This window comes from Dermatophagoides pteronyssinus, unplaced genomic scaffold (genome assembly GCF_027571235.1).
Source record: "Dermatophagoides pteronyssinus isolate colony J.1.1.1.1 unplaced genomic scaffold, Derpt_VIB-CSIC_2022.12 sq0002, whole genome shotgun sequence".
In the NCBI taxonomy this organism is placed as follows: domain Eukaryota; kingdom Metazoa; phylum Arthropoda; class Arachnida; order Sarcoptiformes; family Pyroglyphidae; genus Dermatophagoides; species Dermatophagoides pteronyssinus.
In genome coordinates, this window is record NW_027461526.1 from 1,614,222 (window position 1) to 1,634,678 (window position 20,457).

At 31.5% G+C, this 20,457-nt stretch overlaps 2 protein-coding genes and 1 long non-coding RNA gene across 4 annotated transcripts in view; 1 reads left to right on the forward strand and 2 right to left on the reverse strand.

The window, feature by feature from the left end:
* LOC142646263 (gastric triacylglycerol lipase-like) overlaps nt 1-1,804 on the reverse strand; it is a 16,225-nt gene extending 14,421 nt beyond the window's left edge. Inside the window, exon 1 of the mRNA XM_075824677.1 lies at nt 1,501-1,804. Coding sequence (XP_075680792.1) covers nt 1,501-1,517 — 17 coding nt within the window. The 5' untranslated portion in view covers nt 1,518-1,804. The remainder of the gene's footprint in view (nt 1-1,500) is intronic.
* LOC113799129 (cell adhesion molecule Dscam1-like) lies at nt 666-20,435 on the forward strand. Of its 2 annotated transcripts, none has more exons than XM_027349756.2 (15): nt 666-823; nt 3,021-3,191; nt 3,257-3,478; nt 13,524-13,585; nt 13,655-13,763; nt 14,710-14,982; nt 15,036-15,775; nt 15,828-16,123; nt 16,174-16,835; nt 16,895-17,254; nt 17,309-17,671; nt 17,728-18,123; nt 18,184-18,454; nt 18,508-18,887; nt 18,933-20,435. In XM_027349756.2, exons 1-15 carry the CDS (start codon nt 718-720, stop codon nt 20,360-20,362), a joined length of 5,841 nt encoding a protein of 1,946 aa, XP_027205557.2. In that variant the 5' UTR covers nt 666-717; the 3' UTR covers nt 20,363-20,435. The 2 variants fall into 2 exon arrangements, with proteins under 2 accessions (XP_027205557.2, XP_075680781.1); XM_075824666.1 differs by lacking the exon at nt 666-823 and adding an exon at nt 1,922-2,093.
* LOC142646267 (uncharacterized) lies at nt 3,010-5,062 on the reverse strand. The gene is made up of 3 exons (XR_012847229.1): nt 4,908-5,062; nt 3,371-4,682; nt 3,010-3,316 (listed from the first exon to the last, which is right to left on the reverse strand). It is a non-coding gene; the product is annotated as an uncharacterized LOC142646267 (long non-coding RNA).
* Nucleotides 20,436-20,457: the final 22 nt, after the last annotated feature.

Consider the following 20,457-nt stretch of genomic DNA (forward strand, 5'->3'; position numbering starts at 1 on the left):
AATAATTGAAAGCACCAATTCTAACAGTTGAATTCTTGTTGCCAATGATTGAGCAAAAGGTTGGATCGCTAATTTTGCCTATCCTGTGTATGTGTGTGTGTTTTGCTTCAAAAACCATCCATCTATTCTATTTATATCTATTTTTCATTCAATTTTTTTTTGTGAAAAAAACGTCAGAATTTTTTTCCTATTTATTTATTTATTTCTATTTGCTTGCCATGAACGGAAACCAGGTGGTGGTTAAACATTCCGGTCACATTTTTTGCCGCCATCGCTTATTTTTTCTTTCTTCTTCCTACTACCTATGTTATTAATATTATTTTGTTGAAACCGAGAGTGTTTTTATTCAATCATTCAATTCCGAAAAAAAAACAACTCTATCCATCTTTTTCAATCATATTCAACTGAATTTTATTCCTGTTGTAAACATTCACTGGGTTCAATAAAGGTACATTTTTATTCCTGCATTTTTTCTTTTTTGATAAATTATGCAAAAAAGGAAAAATTTTACCACCAACAAAAAAAACCATCATCATCATTATTATTACACGGCATCAGCATCAAACGACAATTAATTTATAATGAAATTTTAAAATTCTTTTTTGATTGAGAAAAAAAATGAATAATTTCATTATATGAATGATGAACGATTGAAATTTTTGTTGGAGAAAATTTTCATCAAAAAAAAAAAGGAAAAGGAAGAAAAACTATCCAAAAATGAACAAATATAATCAAATATTTTGGCAAGAAAAACAACATCAAATACAAATAAGTAAATATTTATTGATGATGTTAATAATCTCTGCAACGGTCATTCATATTGGTAAGAATAATAATAATTGAAAATTGCATGATATGATTATTGATTCTGATACAAAGTTTAACAAAAAAAAAAATTGAAATGAAATTTTAAAAAATTGAAACAAGGCAATCGATCACACTCGCATATACATCTCTCTCTCTCTCTCATATTCTTTGATATGAACATGACATCCTCATCACTTCTATTATTATCATCATCATCATCAGACGTTTATGTAATAGGCCAATCATTGAATTGAGACAATGTTTTTAAAAAAAGTTTTGCAAATTTCAATTTTTTTTTGAAATTGAAAAAAAAAGTTCAATTCTTATTAATAGTGAGAGAAAAAAAAACTTTCCAATAACAATGCTTTTAAAGAATTCATCCATTTGGATGATTACCCTCTCACAGCCGCTGCTGCCATATGATGATCTTCGATGATTATAACACAAAAGGAAAAAAAATTCCATCAAAAAAAGCCAAAGCCACAAATATTTTGGCATCATAGTGAAAAAAAATCAGACAAAACTTACAGAAAAAAATTAATTGAATTTTTATGTTAATGGAAATTGAGAAAGAAAGAGAAAAAGTGAGTTAACAATGTCATGAAAGAATGAGCCAATTTTTTTCTTTTTTTTTGAAAATCTTTGTCAAGCATCACATAAAATTGTCAGGTTAAAATTGATCAACAAGCTTACCGCAAAAAAGTGTGCATATGTGTGTGTGTATGTCATTCAAAGATTTTGATTATAACGCTTGGTTGAATTCTTGAAATAAAACTTATAAAGTGACAATGAATGAATGAAACTTTTTTTTATTGAAAATTCAATTTGATATTAAATAAAAAAAAATTCCGTTACGTCATTCATAAGCGATCGATGATGTTGTTGGATGATGGGCGTTTTGATTATCATAAATATTCTCTTAAAACTGATTCATATTCACATCCATTATTTTTGTATCAATATTTAACAAAAAAAACAGGAAATTTATTAACCCATCGTATTCATACAGCAATAATAGTGGATTATCGAATAAAAATAAACAAACAATCCAGTCAAGTACCGTCATCTATGATGGGTTGATAGATTATGGCAATATTTTTTGTTGTTGTTGTTGTTGTTGTTGTTGTTTATGTTTAACTGTCTAAAAAAATTATTAAATTTAGTCTGTTTACATTTATATATCCACATTTTTATTAAATGTCAACAATTATTATTTATAAGCTGTATCGAGGTTCCAGAATGTTTTTTTTTCTCGTTCGTTTTTCGTTATAATCAATTACATAATAGTAAGGAATCAAATCATACTCATCATCATGCTGAAGAATAACTCCATCTATCCAAACGAATGTTGTTGTTGTTCAATGATGATGATGATGATGAAATGAAAATAGCAATCGTAAATGTAAGTATAAAAAGAGGAAGAAAAAGAAACGACCGTATAGAAATAATCCGCTTATAACGGTAAAATTATCTTCTCCTTTTTTTCATCATCATCATCAATAACAACAACAACAACAACAAAAACCGTTTTCAATCGAAACAAACACAACATAAAACATTCTTATTGAAGGGATATTCAACAACAACACATTGAATAGAAGAAAATTTACAGGGTGAAATGGGGAAAGGGTGTATGATGATGATGATGAAAGGAAGTGGTGATGATGTAAAATCCTCTCCTATTGGTTGTTGTTGACGATAAATACCCGAATAGTAACTATTCCAAAGATAAAAAAGAAATAAGCTTAAATATTATTTATTTACGTCGTAAATAAATATTTTTTTCCTTTTTTGTTTGTTTGTTTGTTTGTTTGCTTGCTTGTTTATTAGATGGTATATGTTACCATTCCATATATCGTTCAAATTCGTCGTCACAATGTTTGTTTGTTACAATAATAATAATAATCATATCAATAATATTAATCGAAACGTTAATGGTCTATCATGGTTGAAAGAATGATACACATACACATGACCAAAAGAAGAAAAAACGAACGAAACGATCTAAATAATAAATTTTGAAAAGAAAAAAAACAATTTTGAAGAGAAATAAAAAACCAATCCCGTATCGGATAGAATCAATGAATTTCATATTATAATTCTTTATAATAATAATAACTTTGTTTACACATCAGTGTAAATGGATATTTTATCTTTATTTTAAAAAAAATCATTTTTCTTATATAAATTCTATTATTTTTTTTTCAAAATAGCTCAATCAACAATAACAATAGCAAATAGTTTGTCATCACAATCATCGTCATCATCATTGCCTTCACCATTAAAATCAAATGAAAAAAGTGGACCAGAATTTCTGGTTGAACCACCTAGTTCGGTGATATTTTTAAATGATACAGGCAGTGTTATAACCTGTAGTGCCAAAGGTAAATTAAATTTGAAATAAATAATATGTTATATTGAAAAAAATTTTCGGAATTGATTGAATTAGGAATACCAGCACCAACAATCACATGGACACGTGCAGATGGAACACCATTGATACAAATACCTGGATTACGACAGATACGTAAAGATTTGCTTACAACACAGCTTGTATATTTACCATTTTCAGCTACATCCTATCGTCAGGATGTTCATTCGGGTATCGTACGTTGTGTGGCAACAAATCAAGTTGGTTCCATTCAAAGTCAAGATGTCAATATTCGTGCTAGTAAGTGATAAATTTTCATTTTTTTTCTCATTTTGAGGTTTGGGAGTGGTTTATTCGACAAATAAAAATATAATCAAATAACGATCTGACTAATCTGACATTAAATCTTTAAACAAACAAAAAATTTGAACAAATAAAGAAAAAAATGATCAAATAAAAAAAGAGTTAATCATTACTGTCAGAAAAAATGGACCATTTTTTAGAATTGTAATAAGAAATTGGTAATCGAAATTATTATTATTGCCCAAAATTCTAGTTTTTCTTGTGATAATTTATTTTGGTAATGGTATTACAGTATACAGTGCAGCATGAAATTGTAATAAATGTTGCAAATATGACGGAATTCTATAGCTCTAATAATAATAATAATAATAATTCTAGGTCATCTTGAACCTGACGTCGTTTTTTTTCCCAAACCAATATTAGACTTACGGATGACGAACGACCGAGCGACCGACAGGACTTATAATTATGATCGATTTTTCACATGTCGACAACTATGGATTTCGACTATTCGATTTTTCATACATTTTTTTGCAACGAGAAAACTTTTTTTTCATTTGTTTCTGTTTCAAACTGCTAATATTTCATAAACACTTATTACATTCTCTAGTTATGCTGTTCGATTCTGTATCGACACCAGCCGTCGATGATGATGATGATGATGATTATGGATGAATAAACGAAAACCGGTCGAATCAATTGGATTCGAAACAATCGACCAATCAGTTAACCATATAGTATATTGAACAAGGAATATTTTTTGACATGTTCAACATTCATTCATATGAATTGAGATTACAAAAAAAAAAATAATAATAAAGATTGATCCTTTTTCCTTGGGTATTCTTTATCAAAATTCATTGATAGATTTTATGTGGAAAAAATCAAACATGCAGTAATGGGCGTATGCTTAAAACAAACGTAATGAGAATAATTAACCTATTGAAAAAATATGACGAACAAAAAAATTTAGATCAAATTAGTATATCGATATCGCAATTAAATCAATGAAAGAAGAAAAAAATATAAAAAGCATATAAGAAATATAAAATGAATTAGATAAAGGTTGACAATTTTTTTTTGTTGTTCTTTTGAAGAACTTTCTTTATCAACATCCATATGAAATTTCGATCATTTCTTGAGTTGATCCAGCATCGTTTTTTTTCATTTCGTTCTGTATCTTTATTTTTCTATCATCATCCTTGTTATTGTTGTCGTTGTCGACAGAATTGTAATATACGAAACGAAAATGAGAAACAAAACAAAATAAAGTGAGAAAATAAATGAATAGAATGAATGTATACGATGAAATGAAACAAAATGAATGAATGAATGAATGGATGGATGGATGATGTGAAAACTAACCAAAATTTCTTTTTATAACAACAAAAGAAAAGCAAAAACAAAAAAAAAGATAATATCCCACCATACTTTATTCCCCTCACATAAATAAAAATCTACTATTGTCCAAGGGAATCCAAAGGCGTCATTTATTCTTTGTGTGTGTGTTTGTTGTTGGAAATGAAGTAATTCGGTGAAACTAAATTAACACATCTAAAGTGAATGAATGACTGAAAGAAAATAAAACAAGAGATTCTAGCAGACGACTGACTGATGTTGTATAAAAACATAGAGCAAAAGGAAGTGAAATAAAAAACAATTGAAGCAGCTGACGCAACACATATGAAAATTCAATGTTACAAAATATAAAAAGAGAAAAAAAATATTCGAATTATAGACATATAGACCTCTCTCTCTCAGAATAACTATTGTTATATGGTGTTTGGTTTGTGTTTAGTTGATGACATATATAAACAACAACAAAATTTATTTACTATCTTTGTATTATCATCATTATCATCATCTCATTGTAATATATCAACCTAGATCATTTTGTATTAATGATAATATTTATGTATTTATTCACAATAATCATAATAATGATGTAAAGTTATTCAAAAAAAATCCACTTATTAAATGAAAAAAAGTAACAATATTTAGCTAATGATAGAATTTTCATGAAAAAAAATTCAATAGAAAAAAAGAGAATGAATGAAATGGACCCAAGATCAGAATATTCCAAAAAATTGAAAAATACAAAAAAAACTATTTTCGTCGGATTTTTTTTGGAATGAAATTGTGAAAGACCGAAAAGTTTATAACGGTAGTTGTAGAGTATTAGTAGTAGTATAGTAAAAGACAAAAAAAAAGAGATTTACTCATTTATTCTTTTTTAATTTATGAATCAACGATGACAACAACGACAACAACAAAAAATTGAGATGAAAATGACATCGACAATAATAAACAATATACTAATGATAATAATAATTCCAGCCTGTAATCAACGAACCAAAACAGTAGCATCAATTTTTTTCTTTTCTTGTTTATATTATTTTTTGGCGCCTATAGTGTTAACAAGGAGCTTTGGCTTTAAATCAACTCGTTTTTTTTGATAATTCACTTTAATATACTTTCATAAATACTACAGCTCTGTCTATATCCAGGACATACTGTGTGAGACACAATATAACAATATAATCTAGATTCTTGAATCAAAACAAAACTAGAAAAATATTAAAGCCTAACTTCGTTTGACTTTGTTGTTGTTGTTGATGATGATGATTATGAACATAATATAATATTATCAAACAATAGTAAATTCTTTTACCAAGAATGAATGAAAAATTTTCCTGTTTTACACAAAACAATTTTCAAAATATATGAAAAAAAACAATTATTTTGCTATCTCAAATTTTTTTGAAATGATGTGATGTCTGTGTGGGAGTATATAGTGAACGGAATAGATGGATGATGGGTTAATGAATGAATGAATGAGTTACTGTTGTTTATTATTATGAGTTAAATCTTGAAATAATCTCTTCTTTTTTAGTTTCGAAACATTTTTTTCCCATTCTGTTTGTTGAAACTATGGTCGAAGTAACAAAACAAAATCTCTATGAACATTATCATCATCGAATTGTAATTTATAATTGATTTATAAGAAAAAGAGAAAATGCTAGTTTTTTTTTGTCTTTTGTTTCAGAAACAAAATAGAAAACAAAATCAACCTAGATATAGTTAGAGAAATATTATTAATCAATAAAAAAGATAGATAACCGGATAAACGAAATGGAAACTTTTTTTCCTCCTTCTTTTTTTTCTCTCTGTCTCCTTGTCATAATCTACCAAACTCAAATTTTTCATTTTTTGTTGTTGTTGTTGTTGTTGTTACTGTTGTAACAGGCTTATTTCCTCGAATCATTATTGTTATCATCATCATTTTTTGTTTTGTCTTTTTTTTCTTTGGATGCAAAACAAACTTTAAACCCACAAACTAAACAATAAACGTATTCATTTGTTATATATTGTAAAAATGTTTTGGATGACAGAAAATACACACAGCACATACAACACATACATTGAACGTGACCTCACGTTCTAATCTGGCTTTGGGCTACGGTTACCGAAGAAAAAGAATAAAGAGAAAAAAAAAGACAAAACAAAAAAAAACATTGATCATAACGGAAAAAAACAGCCACCCACGCACACAAGATGTATCTTGAACAAATTTGTCTCCCCACAATGAAAAAGAAAATTCGATCGACATTAAGTTGACATAATTAATCAATACAAACAATATCCAAAATATAAGATGGTTGGTTTTTTTTTGAAAAAAATAGCCGGACCAATATGAAAAATGAATATATATTGCAATAATTTGTAGTTCTTGATTGAACCATCTAGGAAATTTTTCTTTCTTTTTTTTTGCTATTTCATTTGAAACTTATAAATTACAAACTTATTTTGCTTTTTGTTTTCATTTTGAAAAAAAATATTTTTTGATTCTTCTATTACATATATATTCGGAACGAAAAAAAAATCCATAGCCCGGAAAACCCGAACAAGGCAATAATTAGATTAAGGATTTTTTTTTCTTTCCTGTGTCGGTCTCTTCGTTATCATTGACTATTTTTATATGCGCCAAACATATATTGTATATATTGTCAATTGTATCAAAATCAAAATGAAATTCTTATTCGTTTTTCCGAAATAGTAGAGCGAGTGAGGGTGAAAAATCAAGAAAATTTGCAAAGAAAGATTCCATTTTTTCCCGTGTTTCTGTATGTAGATAAGTATGGTATCGAAATTCAAGATTGCGTAAAAAAAATAAAACGTGAAAAGAAAAATCAAACCCGACAAAAAAGCCAACCAATCAACCAAGCGAATAAATGTGCAAGAATGAAAAAGGGAAAAAAAAGAAATCAGCAAGAAGAAAAAGACTAAATTAGTATCGATCAGTTGCGTGATTAATCAATCAATTCAATTAGAGCGTATATATGATATATATTCGTTTCGTTTTTTCTACATTTTTTTCAATGCTTTAGTGTAACCACATACAAACACACACACACAACTAGAATTTTCAATGATTATCATCGGTTAGCGCCCATTTTCGTACCAGGAGGCCAGATCGACAAAGATCGTTCATCATCATCCATATATGATGAAAGTGGGAGTTGTTTTTGTTTTGCTTGCTTGCTTTCCCCATACAGGACAATTGATTATCATCTATGATGATTATGATTATCATCACCACCATCATATGGTCTTTGGTTTCATATTATATAATAACGCTTCATTACATGAAATTCAATGTATTTTTTTGTGGATACATGAAACCAGCAAAAAATTGGCCAAAAAAAAGTGAGAGAAAAGTGAGATCATATTAATTTTTTTTCTTCTTCATTTTTTTTTGTCACTATAAAATTATCGAAAATATACAATGTTAGAATGGGATAAAAAGTTTGTTGTTTTTTTTCAATTTTACTTTGAATATTCCTATTATGCTGAATGTCTGCGTGTGTGTGTGATGATAATTATAAATATTTGTAACCAAGTGGGGAAAAAAACATCCCCATCCCATATCTATCATCACTGTTTATTGTCATCATCATCATCATCATTTTAATTACGCCACATCATCAACAACTATTATTATTACAATGATAATGTAAATGAGTTGAATTTATTTATTCATTTGAATTTTTTTTTTGTTGTTGAATATTTAGTTAGTTTGTTTGTCAGTTCATAGTATTTTGTTTGCCCCTATATGTGATTAGGACTGAATTGAATTTTGGGAAAATAATGGGTGAGAGAGAGAGAGAAAAAAAAACCAGAACATGACACGTTATATAATAATCATCATCACCAACTATGCTATGTCCGGTCGAGTATGGCCTGTAATTATCATCATCATCATCATAACCATTTGAATATTTGAATTAATAATTTTGTCTTTCACACTGGGAAAAAAATAAAACGGAATACTAAAAAGAAGAGAAAAAAAAAGGAAAAACGTCATTTATGTATTTTTCACTGAATTTTAATACGAAAAAAATGATGATGATGATGATTTATTCTCATCTTTCATATTGATCAGTTTTATTTTCTAAATGAAAAACAAAAACAAAATAATAATCCTTAAATCAATTCTCGATCCGAATTTAATATTCAAAACATTATTATATTATCATGGAAAATCTTTGAAAAGAAACCAAAAAAAAAAAAAAAAAAAACAATCACAGTAATATTTTTTGCTGAAAAAAACTAATAATTTCGATTGCTTACAAATAATGAAAATCGATGATGATGATGACAGGATTGAAAGAAAATATTATTCTGTGTTTATATATGAAATATGAAAAAGAATAAGATGACTGGACAGGAGAATGACAATTTTGGATCAATGATTTTGCTTACTCATCATCATCATCATCATCATCATAGAGAAAAAATATATATTCAATACACTCAAACAAATATCTTCTATTATCTATCATTAGTTTCAAGTGAAAATTCTGGGCCATTTTTTTTCTTGTCTCTACTTTAAAGAAATTCTTGTTTGTATCCCCCCAAATTACTCTTGTCGATTGATTTTCATTTTATTTGATCATTCAAATATTTTTGTTTCCCCCACAAACTCCTTTTTTTCATATAATGTCATGTCATCCAAATTGTCAAACATTTTATCGAATCTTTGAACCAAAAAAAAAAAAAAAAGTTACGAAATGTTTATTCAATGTTGATGGACATTTTGAAAATGAAAAAAAAATTTGTTGTTGTTGTTGCTGTCATTTGTAAGTTTTTTTTTCATAGTTTCATTTAAAATGATTCTGTTGTTTTATTTTTTTTTTTTGTTTTTGGTCAAGTTTTTCTTCCCCAGATTTTGATATACCATCATTCAAGTGTTTGTTGTTTGTAAAACACAGGAAAAAAAGTTTCTTTGTTTTTTTTCCTATCGTATAAAACAATCATCATTCGCTATATTGTTTGTTATTATTGTTGTATCAATTGATGATGTTGACACTTAGTGTTTTTTTTCACTTTATTCTGGAAGAATCAAAAAAAATTGAAGAAAAAACACTTATCACATGTGTGTGGGTGTGTATGTGTGCGAACAAATGAAAAACACTTTAATCTAGAATCTATCTGTTTGTTCGATGACGAAGAGAGAATGTAAATGGAAGGGAATGAAAAAAGGATATAGATTTCTAAATTATTGAGATCTATCAGAAAATTGAAAAAAAAACTACAAAAGATGACAAACCTTATTGTTTTACTCAAAAATATATTATAAACAAACAAACAAATGAAAAAAAATGATGGCCCCAAAAAAAAAAGTCAAACCGGTCAACCAAATGAAAATAATAACGAAAAATTTTCGGGTTCCATCTTCTGGATGAATGATTGAATGAATGGATGGATATGGGCCAGAAAAATTATTATGGAATCTGGAATTCAATGTGTAGTTACAGCTGTTGTTGACGAAATCAAAAAAAAATCTAATCGAAAACGAATGGATCGGATGAATGATTCAAATGAAAATCTCTAACCTTCTTCACCATTATTGTAATAAATGATGACGATCGTTGAACGATTGAACCAAATGAAGCATTAAATATAAAAAAATCTTTCATTTTAATGATAAAAAAATATTTTTTTTTTCAAATGTCGAACATCACGCTGGTGATTGCATCCACTAGATAGAAATAGCATCACTCATCATCATCATTTGAAAAAAAGAATTTGGAATATAGAATCCAAAATCATCAATGAACAACAATGTTTGATAAATTTTTCTGATGATGTTTTTGATATTCAAACATTTTGATAATAAAAATATAACTATATGGAAAATTTATTGTATAAAAGTTTATATTCATTTATTTGTGTTCAATAATAGCCCTTCGGGTATTTAATAACTTGAATAATCATTTTGTTTTAGTAAACATGTTTACATCTCTTATAAAGATAGTAAAAGGAATTGTAAACACCTTGACAACCAATACAGAAAAAGAAAACAACAAAAAAAAAAATATTCAAACAAACAATTCGCCCATCACATCGATTGTCATTATACATTGTTATTATCTTAAGTTTCTTCTCTCTTTTTTTTCTGTTTGTTTCATCTCAATAAAAACATTTTCAGGAAAGTATGTTTGGATATTTTGGATGTGGATGTTTGATGTTGTTGATTATATGTGTTGGCAGAAACAAAAAGACATAAAATCAAATGACAATTTTGTTTTCGTTTTTTTTTCTTGGTAAAAGGGGAAAATAACTCATCATCGTGTTGACGATAATGACGTTTGTTGATATCACTTTTCCTTTCCCTTCTCCTCAACGCACTTTTAAAAACTTCGTAATATAGCTGAAAAGAATAAGAAAATAAGAATTGTAACCATTTTTTTTCGTCAAGCTTTTTCAAAGTCTCATCAAATTATCATCATCATCAGCAGTAACAATAATAATAAAAATAATAATCAAGCGAAAAAAACCTAATAATGATGATGGAACTCGTCAAAAAAAAATTTCAATGTAACACCAAAATGTTGTAAACAATGAGCAAAAATAAAATCTTTTTGCTTCAAAAACTTTTTTTTATTACATGCAAAAATGATACTGATGACATTTGAGAGTAAAAGAAAAAGAAGTAAAAAAAAAATTAAAAAGACAAAAAATTCAAGATTCTGATCATATTTTCCTAACTTTACTTTTCAAATACCGGAAAATGAATTTTCATACATAAGGATGAATATGATGATTATTATTATTATTATTATTGCTTCAACTTCCTTTTGTCAACTTTTTTTTTCTTGTTGTTGTTGAAAATTGATATAAAAACATAAAGCGAGTATCTTATTTGACATTCACATTGAATTAATCGAAAGATAAGAGAACTAAATAGTTTTGGAAGCACTCCGGTTTTTAATAGCTTGCAAAAAAAAGAAGAACGGATACAAAGAATATGAAATACGACCTCGAGCATATTAGTAAAGAGAGGAAAGAAAAAATCAAATCTTCTGAAGAGTGGATGAAGAATCGGAAGTTTCTTCTGCATATCATTTTGAAAACACGCAGAAATCTTTCCAGAATAATGATAATAACGCGCATATAGAATTAAAATATTTTTTGTTAGATCAGAAAACAATCATGTGCAAAATGACAAAAACAGTGGAGAGAAAAAAAAATCATGATGGAAAAAAAACTTTCTGTATTGATGATGATTGCAATGACATATCAGAGTTAACTATGTACAACAAAAGAAATTCATGTGTCAATTGTAATAAAATCATCAAACGAAAAAATAATTATGACGATGATGATGATCATCATGAACTGATTCGAATGAAAGGCAAATTCTACTCTCGATTGTGTACATATATTCTCGAATGATGATGATGATGATGATATCTTGACGGCAGCAATTATCATTATCATCAAATGATTATATTATTTGAACAGAAGAATGACGCAATTCAAAAGTCAAAAGTTACAATATTAAAAAAACCAGAATTTATATTATCAACTGAACACACACACACACACATATACGAAATGTTTTTTATTTTCATTATCGTATACAATCGAACACATTAAAGAATTTGCCCACAAATCGAATTGAAAATTGATATATCAATTTCAGAATCAAGTTCTACTTTTCTTTCATTTACTTCTTTTTGGTATTGTCTTTGTGAAAAATAAAAGACAAAAAACAAAACAAAACAAGAAATGTAGAAAAAGAAAAGACGGACATTGTCATTCGTTGTCATCGTCTTTTGTTTGTATCAATTCAAAAAAAAACTTTGGATCACTCATTCTTTGTCACAAAAATACGTATTTTATTATAATAATAATAATAATAAGTACACCATAAATATCATCATCATCATTGTGAAAAATAACAAAAACAAAACTAAAACGGAAACGGAATGTTCCTGAACTTTTTTTTTCATATATATTTCTTTTTGAATTTTGTGTTGTTGGTCCGATGTAATGAATGAATGAATGAATGAATGAACCAATCTTCATAATCATTGAGATCATCAACGAAACACAATGAATGACTGAATGAATGAATGAATGAATTGGAATGAAGTAGAAAATAACATGAAACGGAAATTTCCAGAAAAATGCCAGAAACAAATCGAAACTATGAGAACAAAGAAAAACAGATCAGAAAAAAAAGAAGAAAATTGTGATACATTGACCATCATCATCATCTTAATTGCAAGTGTAGAGTGAAAAGATCATTTCATTTCTGTAACAAATGTTTTACCATCAATGATCATCACATCAACAACCAAAAACGAAAGATAATGATGATTAGAACAAGACAAACACCCCCATTTCAAAAAAAATTCTCATTTTCTTCATCTCACACATTTTGATAAATATTGAGGCAATTAGTTATTACATACATTTTCATTCATTCATTTAATATCTTCATTCTCGATTGTTTGTTAGCCGTACATTTGTGTGTCTGAGCCTTGTTTTTTTTTCATTTCTTTCTCGAAATAAATTATAACTAGCTATAAATTATAGATTTTAGCCTTTCATTGAACACACACATTTCTATTTGGAGACAAAAAAAGCAAAAGAGAAACATAGAATCAGAAAATTATTAATTTCCTCAACAAAAAAAAATTCATTTAAAACTAAAGATTCTATTTTTCCAATTTATTCCATTTCAAAATAGGCGTTCGTCAATCATATGAGATTCAAGTATATGATGATTTTGCTATCAAAGGAAATACAGGCGTAAGTATTTGATTGATTGATTTTGTTGTTGTTGTTGTTGATACATTTATAATTTGAATTTGAATTTAGATTTTACGTTGTCATATTCCAAGTTTTGTACGTGAATATGTTCATGTAACAAATTGGTTACGTTATGGTGATGATGATGATCGTCCAATTATTTCCGATCTACTTAAGGGTAAGTTTGTCTTTCATTTTCTTTGCTCTAAATTTCATGCGAATCGAATAAAATCAATAAATAAATAATAGTGAAAATTGATATTTTTTTTAATGAAAACACACATACGGGTTAATGACGCTATGAGAGAACCATCAAAAAAACTAGCCAACCGAATAGGCGTTTTTTCCCTTACTTCAAACGAAAAAAGTAAATCATTTCATTCACAACTTATTTTGATAGTGTAAATAAAAAGCAGTTATTAAAAGGCGTTAAAATGATAACTCTACGGACACGCCTTTATAATTTCATATTTTTTTCTCATTAAATTCCTTATCATTTTGGTTGACATTTCATTTTTCTCATCTTCTTCTTATTATTATTGATTTTGAGTTAATTGAAAACAACAACAACAAAAACTTGGCAAACAATAGGAGAAAAAATTTGAAATGAAAACATCAACATCCGCATAGGAAAAAAATGTCTACTGTATCATGATTGCACAACGAAAGAAAAAAAATTGATTTTTTACTTTTTGATAAACAAAAAAAAAAACAAACTCGGTTAACCTAACCAACAATCGAACATAGTTGGAGCATAAGACATGATACCATATCTATCCAATCAATCTTGATTGTTAGCATTTCATCTCACTATTCTATTCTATTTCTTGGATTCTGTTTCTATATTTTGTTTTCTTTTTTTCTTTTTTTTTTGAATCACCATACGTCAAGACAAGACAAGAAAACCAGAAAAGTAAAAAAAATATTGCAAAAAAAAATAAAAATAAATAAAAAACATTATAAGATGTATATCGCATTAGGATCTGGTTTTCATGTATCAAACAGATTGTCATCAAGAATTTTTCATTTATAATGGCAGTGTTTTTTTCAGATTTATTTGTCAGACAAATTCTAAAAACACTAACTTTTTTGTTTTCTTGATCTTAACACATGTGTGTGTTTAGGTGGTCGTTATAGTGTTATGCCGAATGGTGAGCTTCATGTACATCGTATTGAAAATGATGATAATGATGATGACGACGATAGTGATGATAATGTCCATATTATTGATAATAACAAAAACGACCGTCATCATCATCATCATAAACAGCAACAAAAACAACGCAATCAGAATAGCCATGAACAACCTAGGAAATTAATGTTTCGTTGCCAAACTAAGCATATGCTCAGTGGAAATACCAAACTAAGTGCCAATTATGGACGTTTAATCGTCACAGGTATGATTTGTTCCGTTTATTCTATTTTAAAATTTGTAAATTCCTTTTTAAAGAACCTCAAACAAACATGCCTCCAAAAATTATCACTACGGCACCAACTATATCTACCAATAGTGGTAGTGAAAGACCAATAGTCATAGCCAATGTCGGTCAGACAATCGAGTTGTCGTGTGTCGCCCAAGCTCAACCTTGGCCATCTTTTACATGGTATCGCATTAAATCAACATCAAACGATTTGCAATCGTCTTCTCATCATAGCCTACTTTCACCGTTAATTGATGGAAACAAATTGCAGCGGCTTCAAGTGTGGACATTTCAGGTTCCACCAAACAACAGATCTATTGACATGCATGATAAGAATGAATTGCTCAACGGAGAGCAGTACATCACACCATATCGTCTTAGCCGGGCCGGTCGATTCGTTCAAGTGGATAGTTCACTTTTCATTCGTGATGTGGCCATTGCCGATTCCGGTATTTACGTTTGTGTTGCCAACAATTCACTTGGTGAAGATCGTATTGAAATGGAACTTGTTGTCAAGGCACCATTAAGTGTCACTATGACCCCATCATACATATTAGCTTCCGATGGTGATAATGTAGCATTCAATTGCACGATAACCGGCGGTTCGCCAATTCAACAAATTCATTGGCGCCGGAACGCTAGACCATTAATGGCTGCGCAAGCAATAACCGCAAGTAATCGTCAGCATGCAAACCATCGTGTGCATTTATCGCACAATGATAGATTGCTTCAGATTCGACAAGTTCGTCGTGAAGACCGTGGCATGTTTGTAAGTATTTCAATAGTGATAAATCTGCAAAAATTAACTTTTAATTCGCCAGCAATGCATTGTCAGTAATGAATTCGAATCGGTCCAAGCGAGCGGTGAGTTGGCGTTGGCCGATGATCCGCCAACATTCATCACGGTTTTCACGATCACTGAACCATTGCGACCAGGTGTGCCTTTGTCGATCAAGTGTTCAGCTACTGGCACACCACTGCCGCAAATTGTTTGGACGTTGGATGGCGCTCCATTACTCGAAAATGGACGAATTCGAATCGGTGACTATGTCAATGGCGATGGTATTGTCAACAGTTTTGTCAACATAAGTTCTCTTCGTACAGAAGATGGTGGCATGTAAGTCGGATCAATTCTATCAGATTTCAATATCAAATTTGCTTTTCTAGATATTCTTGCACAGCGTCCAACGATGTCCACTCAATCAGCCACTCTGGTCGCATTAACGTCTACGGTCCGGCGTTTGTCCGTCAAATGAAAAACTTGACAGCCATTTCTGGCCACACAGTTCATTTACATTGTCCGGCAGCTGGTTACCCACTCGAATCGATCGTTTGGTTCAAGAAATCATCTCCTAACGATCAAGGCAGCCGCTTGCCACAGAACCATCGTCATAAGTCGCTGTTGAATGGCACGCTGGTTATCGAAAAAGTTGAACGCAACACCGATGAAGGAGCCTACCGGTGCGTGGTCACCGGGCCCAACGGTGCTAGCTCTGCCAGTGCTGAATTGTTCATTCGAATACTTGTTGCTCCGGTTATCAGTCCTTTCAATCCCCCGCCAAATCTTCGCGAAGGAATGCGAGTCATGTTGACCTGTTCGGTTGTCGAAGGCGATTCTCCAGTGCTCATTCATTTCCTCAAGGATGGCGAACCCATCCACGACACTCATAGCACAAGTGCCTCGCGTCGAATAAAGTTGGATGTAACTAATGAATTTTCGGCCACTTTGTACATTTCTTCAGTGATCGCCGAAGACTCGGGAAACTATACCTGCATCGCTTCCAACATGGCAGCTGTAACTACATACTCAATCGTAGTCAAGGTCAACGGTAAGGACATCAAAAATTGTAAGTGTATTTGACTAATATGAATTACTTTTGATACCCAGTGCCGCCTAAATGGAAAATTCCACCCACCGATACCGAAGCCATTCAAGGTCAAAACGTGGTCATCGATTGCTCTGCCAGCGGTGAACCTCGAATCTGGTGGGAACGTGCCCATGACAAATCGTCGAGCTTAGCCACCTCTTCCAAACTATCTTCATCATCGATAGGTCCGGCTGATGGAGAGCCAGCGTCTATCGTTCATTTCTTCCGTACTGTGGTCAGCAATTCGCACATGCACACCCTGGAAAATGGCAGTCTCATGATCCGTGATGTGAGTGAAGAGGATTCAGGCGTCTACCTTTGCCAGGCCAATAATGGAGTAGGCTCAGGATTGAGCAAAGTCATCACGCTCAAAGTCCACGGTAAGATTTGAACACGAAAAAGTTCTCATTAACCTCATAACCTCATTAACACAGTGCCCGCACACTTCAAAAGTAAGTTTTCAGCTCATACTGTTCAACGTGGAGAATCAATCGAATTCGCTTGTGAGGCTTATGGTGAATTTCCAGTTTCGATGCAAGTTGCCAAAGATCGAATGCCACTCGATTTTGGTTCCACATTCGACCGGTTACCATCCGATCCATTGCTTGAACAACAGATACTGCACACAGATAATCGGTATCACCTGCTAAGAAGAGTGACAGGTCAGTCGGATCGAGCAATTACCTCATACATTGTCCGCATCGCAAATGTTGATCGTCGCGATTCTTCCCTTTTCACATGTCTGGCATCCAACAACTTCGGCAAGGATGAATACAACTTTCAGTTGATAGTTCAAGGTAATTTTGATCAGAAGCTAGAACAATCATTGAATTTTTTTCTGTTTCAATTCCAGAACCACCCGGGAAACCAGAAAATGTTCATGTGTTGGAACTAGATAGCAGGTCCGCTGTTGTCGCTTGGTCACAGCCATATTCCGGCAACAGTCCCATTATCGCCTATCATGTCGAATATCGCCAGTGGTTGGAAATATTACCCTCATGGCATCATCTCGACGCAACAACCAACCTGCAACAGCAAAACATCAATGAGCAAAATGGGAAGCTACACCAGCCATCATCTAAGCCGGCCGGCACTATTTTCCGACAAACATTAATGGGAACTGAATCTTCAATCAGTCTGCGTTCTCTTAAACCGATGACTACGTATGAAGTTCGAGTTCAGGCAGAAAACAAGTTGGGACTCGGTCCATTTCAAATGCCACCGCTCAAAATCACGACTAAAGAGGAAGGTTAGGATGGACTGTTTAAATTGGACTGAGACAAAGATTACAAATTTTCTCTATTTCTAGCGCCATCTGGTCCTCCGTTAAACATTCACGTCTACCCATCAAGTGCACATTCACTGCAGGTCACATTCCATCCGCCACGAATAGAACATCAAAATGGCCAGATTCTGGGTTACTACGTTGGCTATAAAGCCATTGATCTGGACGAACACTTTATGTTCAAGAAGGTTGTTGAGGAAAAATCCTCACAACCATCGACTCAGAACAAAGAAGTAAAGATTACAGATCTTCGACGTGCGACCAAGTACTTGGTCATTGTCCAAGCCTTCAATAGGTTCGAATTCCATTGATTTTATGAAACCTGAAACTTATGTCGCTTTGTTATAGAATTGGCCCAGGACCACAATCAGAGGAGGTGATTGGCGAAACTTTGGTGAACGATCCACCACGAGCACCAATTTTGACATCGGTCAACGTTAACTATGATTCAGTCGAACTAAGTTGGTCGATTGAAGCAGCCGACGATTCATACGCTGCAGAGCAACAAACATCCAACTCGGACGTACCAGAGATAACCGGCTACTTTCTGTATGCAAAATCCTCCCAATCAGGAGAATGGAAAGAACGACAAGTTGATTCTCAACAGAACTCATACACGTTTACGAATCTGTTGTGCGGCACGCAATATCAATTCTATGTTATTGCTTACAACAACGTTGGCAAAGGCGACCCTAGCCAGGCAATTGCCGTTCGCACCAAGGGTTCTGGTAAGATTTGCAAAATTATATGGATTATTAACAATTTATCTTCAGTACCAATAGCCCCGAAGAACTGGAATTCGTTCATCACTGTCAACTCAACCGTAGCACTGATTCGTCTGGATGCTTGGCTTGTAAATGGGTGTGATATCAAATACTTTGTACTTAAGTATCGGCCGCGGATGGATTCCGAATGGCTTGTCGCTTCATCAAAAATCTCGCCCCGTGAACAACGTTTTGTTGAATTGGTTGATTTACGACCTGCCACTTGGTACTTGCTAAATATGGCTGCCTTAACCGACATAGGCACCACTGAAGAAACCTACATGTTTGCGACCTTGACCATGGATGGTGAAACGATCCCACCATTGGAAACCATCTCGCGCACATTGACATCGGAAAATTCAATCTTGGCTTCTTCGGGCTCTATGGGTTCAAGTGGCGGAGTTGGCGGATCAAACACACTTAGCTCGATGCAATCATTGACCATTGTCATTCCGGCAACATGTTCTGTGATAGTTCTTACTGTGATCATTTTAGTCGCTTGTTTTGTTTTGGGCACCAAACGGTCATCTCAACAATTTGAAAGTACAATTTTGTCAGCCATTGGTGCACGAAACGGTAGCAGCAATTCTCATAATCATACGAGTATTAATGGAACGCCCTCGCATATTCATGCCCATATTTCTGATCAATTATCCACAACATATTGTCCAACGACAGCAACCGGTGATTCAAGTAATGAACCACGTTATAGTACTGGATTATTGAGCAACAATCTTGACAATTATGGTTTCTGTCCTGGAAATAATAATTTAAACAATGGTATTGCATCCGCCAAATGTATGATTAATGGTACGCCAACAATGCTGGCTGCTAATAATTCAACAAATTCAATCGAAATGATACATTCAGCAGCATTAGGTTATGCAACTTTGAAAAAACAACGTACAAATATTCAAACAATGAAATCAATATTGGACTCTGATATTAAAAATTTGGATCTATCTAAACCATTATCGTCGGTTGATAATTCAACATCTACTGCGAAAACTATAGTGACATCAACAACAACATGTTTGGATTCAAAATTATGTGATTTGAATAAAATAACAGATCCATCCGGTTTATTGACCGTTCAGGCAACATTATGCTGTAATAATTCTAACGAATCGAATGACAACACAAACACTACGGTTCATTATTTTCAAACACCATATGCCCTATCACAATTACCTAATAACAATAACAACACTAACAATAATAATAATGACCAGTTCACCAATCAATTTAATGCTGTGAATAACGATAATAATAATGATATGGAAAATGATCAAATAGCTGAATTATCATGTTTAAATGCTGCATACACTGCCAATAATACCTGTACATTACGTCCAAATATCAAAAATCATCAACATCTTCATGGCGATAATCATCACAGCCATGTATATGATTTGCCATTCCCGCCAAAATGGGTTTGAAATAGAACATTAGTTCTAATTATCAACTTATATCTATCTATATACTAATCATCTAATAAATTTAATGAGAATATTTTATAATGTTGATAATTTTT

What these genes read in the sequence shown, in the direction of transcription:
- LOC113799129 (XM_075824666.1), top strand. Translation starts at nt 1,937, where the DNA reads ATGTTTAACTGTCTAAAAAAATTATTAAATTTAGTCTGTTTACATTTA. An exon ending in TGGACGTTTAATCGTCACAG is followed by an intron (nt 14,983 to 15,035) that starts GTATGATTTGTT and finishes TCCTTTTTAAAG; the next exon opens with AACCTCAAACAAACATGCCT. An exon ending in AATCACGACTAAAGAGGAAG is followed by an intron (nt 18,124 to 18,183) that starts GTTAGGATGGAC and finishes CTCTATTTCTAG; the next exon opens with CGCCATCTGGTCCTCCGTTA.